Raw genomic sequence first — 7,715 nt, 5'->3', positions numbered from 1 at the left:
ATAAAACCAAATTTTGTTCATTAATTTGATATATTTCTTATTTTCTTTTACAATTTTCTTGATAACCAAACATGAGAAACTGGAGTCTTTTATATTTTTCTTTCCTTTTCCTTATATTTTTCAAGTTCCAAACGAGACCTAAAAGACCTTTTCATTGCACACTTTAGCTCCTAACTCCAATTTAAATTGATTCTACTAATATTCAAATTTTAGTTCCTTAATTCAAGGTTTATTTGCTATTATGGTTGATAGTTGATGTTGTAGTTTACATTTATGCAACAATTGTTATTGCTATTGCAATTGGATTTCATAAGCTTTAGTAACAACGGGTTGCAAAAATTAATTAAACCATTGACAAACTTTTAAAACACAATTTAGGGTTTATAAATCATTAAGGATTGCCAAGCACTTAAACCACTATGATGTTCACTATAACCTTCCAAAGTATTTTAAAATGCTAAATCAAGGGGGAAACAAAGAAAAAAAAATTAAAGAGAGGGAGGAGTAGCTGGTACACAAAACTCCCGTATATGTGAGACCTAGTAAAGGGATAGACAACGATTAATCTATAGTGCGCAAACTTTACCCCCACGACCCGCATCTACTACTCAGTCCTTAATCAAATGTTTAATTTTATTGCCGCAATAAACAAACATCCCTCCACAACTCGCTTTCTGCAAGACTACTATTTTGGCCAACAAAACAAAATGGTATAAAAGTTTTCCAAGAATATCACGACAACCATACACTTGCTTCATCTTTGAAACAAAAGAAGATATATATACACACATACATATATATATATATATATATATATATATATATTTCTAAACAAATCCATACCCTAGCATTCTTCACCAAACTTATAAAAGAATCGCTTTTGACCCGGAATAGATCAACCCACGAGAAAACTTCTCCAGTTAAACTTCATTTAATTAAAGGCTGCGTGTTTTGATTATACAAACTTAATAATAGTAATAATAATAATAATAATAACAACAATAATTTGAATTAAATTAGAGGAGCAGTCATATCTTTGACATTAATAATTGTATACACAAGATGCAGAAGATGAAAGAAATAAAGAAAGAAAGAAAAGAGAAAGAAAGCAGCATGTCGCAATCATTACTAATTTTATTCTTTGTTCTATCATTGACATTGTGCTTCGCGACTCATCCTGCAAATTCCATGGTGCCCAAAACAGACTCAAACCCAAAGAAAAGAAAAATCTACAAACTGAGATGAGAAGTTGAGAACTGAGAAAAGGAAATATAGCAGTAAACTTAATCAGAACCCATTTGTCTCATTTTGATTTCATCAACCCACAAATGACAATCTCTGGAGAGCAAAATTACGCAACAATTTAGAGAAAATAAAAAAGATTGAACTATAAAATGAGAAATTAATCTTTCTTCTGACTTTATGGAGAGCCATTCTCGGATCGATCGAAGTGGAGAAGTTGACCGGCGCATTTGGGGCAGTCCTGGACTTGTTTGGGCACCATGAAATACATGAGACAGCTCTTGCAGCCGGCCACCACCAAAACACTGTCGTTCTGAAAACGTTCTCTTGACGACGACGCCGGAGACGATTCCGACGAAGACTCTTCGCTTTCATACGAGCTATTGTCATCTTCCGGGTAGTACTCTCCACTGCCGTCGCCGCCGCCGCTGTAATCCGCCGTCGCAGTTCGTGGATCTTCCGTTGCTTTCACTCCGTTCCTCCAGTCAATGTAATAAATCTCCCCAGTCTGCAGATCCATACAATGGTCAGCTTCTGCAGACTTAAAAACTTTACATCAAATATTCTTTAAACATTTACTTTCATATTAATGGTCTTAAAACAAAACAGAAGACATCCATTAAAGCAAATCATGAAATGAGAAAAACCTATTTGTTTCTTCTTCTTTTTTTCATTTTCTATATCTGAAAATAGAAGGAAACATAAAAGTAATTAATGGAAAGGGCATGCTCCCATTTCAAGGTTTGGCCTGAAACTCTGCCTTTTCATTCTGAGGAAGAAAGTAATTAAAGAGAAACATATATAGGAAGAAGGAAATATATACATGAAGGAAGAATTAATTGATTGAGGAAATGGAACTTTAAATCCAAGCATTTTTAGCTTCTGCAAATTTAAAAAGATTACATTACAGATTCTTTAAACATCTTTCATATGAATCATTCTTGAAACAATATAAAGGACACCCATTAAAGAAAACCAAGAAATGAACAAAACCCGGTAATTTTTTGTTTTTCCTTTTCCATATCTGAAAATAGAAGGGAGCAATTAATGGAAAAGGGATGTTCCCTGTTTGGGGTTTTGGCCTGAAACTCTGTCTTGTTTCATTTAAGTAGTGTAGCAGAATGAAGAAGGGGGGCATATGCATATATGTTAACACACACACACACACACACACACACATGAATGAAGAATATAATTAATTGATTAGGAAATGGAATTGAACCTTTAAATCCAAGCATTGTTCCCAATGGTGAGGGAGAGAGAGTTGGGAGCTGAGTTCTAAGGCGGTGTCAGGGGAGAAGGAGAGGTGGTTGGTGTGGGAGTGGGGAGGGGCGTCTGAGGAAGAAGACCTGCCCAATCCAATAGCGCCGGCGCCTTCTCCGCCAGACATGTTGCTGCTGCTGCTGCTTTGATTTAGGGAGCAGTTTTGAAGAGATCGCTCCAGAGAAGCAGTGATGGCCGCCATGTTTGGAGCTGCCATTGCTGCTTAGCTGACCCAGAAATATGCAATACAAAATATGAAGAAAATTGAGAGAGAGAGAGAGAGAGAGAGAGAGAGAGAGAGAGAGAGAGAGAGAGAGAGGGTGTTAGCGGGTGGGCTGAGTTTTTTAAGGAGAGAGAGAGAGTAAAGGGGTCCAAGTTCTGAGGGCAAACGAATCTGACGGACAGCTTTTACCATTTCAAATTGATCATTTTCAGATGAGGCTTCACCCACAAAACCATAGTACCTTGTGAATCTTTTCCGATTGGGAGTATAATATTGGAGGATAAGAATTTGAATTTGTGTAAATTAAAAGAAATTTAATATTATTTTTATTTAAATTTATATAAATATAAAATTTGGATCTCAATCTAATATTTCTAAATGTATGGAACATTTTGTATTTGATAATATCCTCGTTTATATTCTAACAATCAACAATACAAAAATGCACATAATGTGATTCCAAAAATTACTAACAAACTCTCGAACTTTCAAAAGGTTGATTGTAAAATTTTATGTTAGGTTTGGTTAGCAAAATAGTTATTTCTTTTAATAAGATAGAATATAGTAAAATTTTTTAATAATTGAGAGAACAACTATTATTTGTATATTCTTTAATGTTTTATCCAATATTCAATAAGATAAGAACAACCATTCTTATAGTGAAATTTAGGAATAATTTTCTTTATTTATTCTTTATTTTGAATTCATAAAAAAGCTTTGCTTTGTTACTTGATTTGTGGTAACAACATTTTTTCTATATATCTAACTATAACTAATTATAAGTAATCTACTATAACTAACCAATTCTTAATAATAGACATTTTATGAACAAACTTAAACTTGTTATGAAATATAAGTGGATGTCCGCTATGTCAAGTATGAACTTGTCCCATATATGTATACTAATTCTTGTCCCTATGAACCTGCCCAATATATCTGCACTTCTTCATGTCCTTATCAAACTGTCTCATATATCTACAATAATTATGTCTCTATGTGAACCTACCTCATATGTTTGCACTAATAAAGTTAGCGTTAGCTAACTTGTGAAGGCTATAAATACCTTCTCCTACAAAGCCAATGGAGTATGGAAAAACAAAAAGGAAGTGTAGAAAAAGAAGAAGAGAGTAAGATAGAAGTAGAAAGAAAGAGGAGAGATATAAAAGAAATAAGGAAAGATATTTTGTAAAAGGGCATATCCATATCATATTGGTAATTCCTCCTGAAATTGTGAAACTTTGATCCAATCATGGAGTAGGTATATCCGAACCACGTAAAATCTTTGCCTCGTCTTTGTTTATTTTTCTTCTCAACTCTATTTATTTTATTATTAATTCTTGCATCATTTTATAACACGTTATTAGCACAAGACTCTAACCAACTGATATATTTGTTTAATTCTTATTTCATTTATGAGGTTCTAACCAACTAACATATTTCCATATATTTATATTGCCTTAATGGACGGTTTTATTTCTGTACCACATATATATGAAGTATCAATCTCTAGAAGAGATGATAAAATAGTCCTTCTGAAGAGGCTATATATATTTAATGTAATGTCCCAAAGAAATTATGGTATTTTAAATAATGATAAAGAGGGGGGAATAGAAGTTGGAAGGGAAAAGAAAGGGGCAACAGTGGCTGAAACTACCAAGGAAGCGTTGTGGCTTACGAGATTGGTTAGAGAGCTGGGTGTCCAGGAAGGTGGAGTTCGGCTGTAGTGTGACAGTTAGAGTGTCATATACTTGACGAAGAATCAGGTGTATCATGCGAGGACAAAACACATTGACGTGCAATTTCAATGGATCAGGGAACTGATTGCTTAAGGTAAACTTCTACTTGAGAAGGTTCACACGCCTAACAATGCAACTAATATACTAACAAAGCCGGTCACAATGGACAAGTTCAAGTATTGCTTGGACTTTATCAACATTGCCACATGCTAGACTGGAGATGGCCCCAATCTACTATCCCAGGTGGAGCACCGGTTATGCTTTCTTTTTTCTCTTAAGTGGTGAATATTCGCCAAAGTGGAGATTGTTGGGTTTGGGGCTTATATTTTGAGTGGAGCGCATGGATTTGTGGCTTATATTTTGAGTGAAACGCATGCCCCTAGAAAATATCGTGAAGCGAGGAACAAAAGAGAAGTATGCAAGATGAAAACCATAGATGATTTGCTCAACGGTTTCAGAATTAAAGGATAACCGTTGACGATTTGAGTGTAACCATCGATGGTTTCAAGCAGAATGCAAGGTTTCGTTCAATGCAAGTTATGGTTTTTGAATTTGGAGATTAGTAAATTGGGGAGATTGGAGGATTTTTCTCCATGGATTTCTACAAGGATTATTTAGATAGGTTCTAAGGTTCCCAAATGCTTAGGGTTCATATATAATCATATTTTGTAACCCTAATTATAATCTTGACATTAGTGATAGTGAAAATTCAATTGCTGCTCCCGTGGACATAGGCAAATTACTGAACCACGTAAACCTTGTGTCTTTAATTGTTGCTTTTGTTTATTCTAATTGTTGAGTGATTTCTCATTTCATATAATTCATCGTTGAGTGATTGCGTTGTTGTTCCATGATTGTTTCTAGTTTGTGTGAGGCTTCCACTGGGCACTTGCGAACAACAGGTATTGATCGGCCTTCCCATTATAGTGTTTGGTGTCACCTATAGGCAGTCGACTAACCTTGCCAAAATTCAAATTTTTGAGTTGTTTGCATATAATTGGTTAGGAATTTTGGGCTTGCCTCGTATCCCATTGATGCCACAAGTCAACTTCCAACATTAACAGTTAAGGATTGGTGGTTATTAGTAGTTGTTTTTTAATTTGAATTTTTAAAATTTAAATTCAAATGGGTTTTCTCTTCCATTAAAGGTGTACAAAAGAACCTCTTGGGGGAGATATTAGGGCACGTCCAAGTAGAGCAAGGTGAGGTTTTCAAGGTCTTATGTGAGTGAAAAGGAGACTTTTATTGAAGAAAAACACACATCCCTTATTTTGAAAAGGAGATTTGGGGTGTGATTTGAAGTAAGAGTGTCTTCCACTTGATTTACAAAGGATTATTCTTTAATAAAGTAATTACACCTAACCCTCTATTTCATTCATTTCCATTTGTTTCATTAAATTTTGTTATGTTGATGCATATTGATACTTTTTTTTTTTTTTTTTGGGATATTGTGACTAGTGCTTCATGATTTTTCCATTAATCCATATCAAAATACATGTTAAAAGTAATAGGACATGTTTTAGTCAAGATTGCATATTAAAAAGTATGTTTGAAGTTCAAAATTTAGCATGTTTGTGGAAGTATATATGCAAGCAGTCAGCCAGCCTATGCAGGCAGTTGGTCAGTCCATGCAAGCAGGCAGTCGGCCGACCCTTTTTCATTATGAAAAGTAATCATTAGCTACTAGGCAGTCGATTAGTTTCTACAAGTGATCGATTGCCAAATCTTGAGATTGCTATTTTCTGCACTTTTTCATATTTTTCTATGAGAATTTAAGTGTTTTGGGTCTTTACACTTAGTAGAGCATATTTGGTTGAGATTAAATGTCATTTCATTAGATTTTTTCAAGGTTTCTCCATTAAAAAAAAACCTTTTTTCATCAAGAAAATTAATTTGTGTGAAGTTTTCATAAAAGAAGCTCCCATGCTTTTACAACATTTTCAAAATATTTTGGAGTCATACATCCATGATGCGGTGTTTGGGATCTTCTCCAACTTTTTTCAACAATGTCAAGGTAGGTTTGTCGTTCTCCCTCCAAAAATCTATACTTTTAAATATAAGTTTTATGATTTTCCTTCCAAAATAATTAAATATCTTTTTTAGAAAATTCAACTTTTTTAATGAACCATTTATTATGAGGTTGTTAGCTAGATTAAAAGCCTCTTTTTATAAAAGGTAATTTAAGAGTTTTCAAGTCGAGTTTTATGATTTTACTCCCAAGGAAATCAAATCATGAAAATTCAAAAGTTTTTAACAAAACAACACAAAAATTGTTTTAAACATTGAAATTTAAAATATTTTTTTAGGAACTACATATGACTTAATTCCTATTTTGAGGATATATAGGCAGTCTACTTTGTAGATTCTTCTCTTCTTTATTTTCTAATTGTTTGCATGTTTGTGTATTCATTTTGAATAGACACTAAGTAGTAAGATTTTCATGAGGTTCAATTCTTTGTAAGGATTTTCCTACAAAAGTCTTTTCAAAGGAATTAAGGGCTCAAAAATTTTTTGAAACAAATGGACAACAAAGGAAAAAGTTGTCAAGTGGCATTCAAATGGCCTCTGCAAACGATAGATCGCTTGATCCTGCAACATGGTTTCTAAATATTTTTCAAAATTTCAACCATTTATTTCAGAAAATTATTTTCAAAAAGGGACACACACACACATACACAAATAAGGTAAACATGGTAACTATTCATAGAGTAAGTATTTTAGAGTGCTAATTCTTCAAATTCAAATAAAAAAGAATTGAAAGAATTACATTCCCCATTCAAAAAAGTACTCCTGAACTTATTCTCTTTCTTTTATTTTTCCTTTTACAAAAATAAAATGAAGTGACTATTTCCTTTTCTAAAGTAAATAGACTAGTTAGAGTATCAATGGTTTGGTTATTTATACTTATTTGATTTGTCACCAGTTAACAAAATGTTGGAAACCAAATTGAGTCTCTTTAACCTAATGTCTACAATAATTTACTAAAGAGACATCATGAATGCAATTTTGCAATTAAAAGATTACTTGTCATTGACATATTGGGCCATAACTAATTTAAAATAATTTAGTCTAAAAGTATTATCTAAGGATAACAATAAGGAAACATTTGTCCCTCAATTTGTTTAAACTAATGTTGAATTTTTGAGTCTATTGACCTAATTGGTCATATCCTATTTTGATAATGACAAATACATTGGTACTAATGTCTACCCTGAGCTTGCATGCAGGTTCACTCCATGCACAAAGTTGAA

At 33.3% G+C, this 7,715-nt stretch overlaps 1 protein-coding gene across 1 annotated transcript; it reads right to left on the bottom strand.

Annotated features, from left to right (window-relative positions):
• Positions 1-1,114: 1,114 nt before the first annotated feature.
• LOC131146884 (protein CURLY FLAG LEAF 1-like) lies at positions 1,115-3,004 on the bottom strand. The gene is made up of 2 exons (XM_058096720.1): positions 2,465-3,004; positions 1,115-1,750 (listed from the first exon to the last, which is right to left on the bottom strand). The coding sequence occupies exons 1-2, from the start codon at positions 2,720-2,722 to the stop codon at positions 1,421-1,423; spliced, it is 588 nt and encodes a 195-aa protein (XP_057952703.1). The 5' UTR covers positions 2,723-3,004; the 3' UTR covers positions 1,115-1,420.
• Between the last annotated feature and the right edge of the window lie 4,711 nt (positions 3,005-7,715).

Source organism: Malania oleifera, chromosome 13 (assembly GCF_029873635.1).
Source record: "Malania oleifera isolate guangnan ecotype guangnan chromosome 13, ASM2987363v1, whole genome shotgun sequence".
NCBI classification, from domain to species: domain Eukaryota; kingdom Viridiplantae; phylum Streptophyta; class Magnoliopsida; order Santalales; family Ximeniaceae; genus Malania; species Malania oleifera.
Note: the sequence above shows the minus strand (reverse complement) of the source record. Positions and strands in the feature narration are given on the sequence as shown.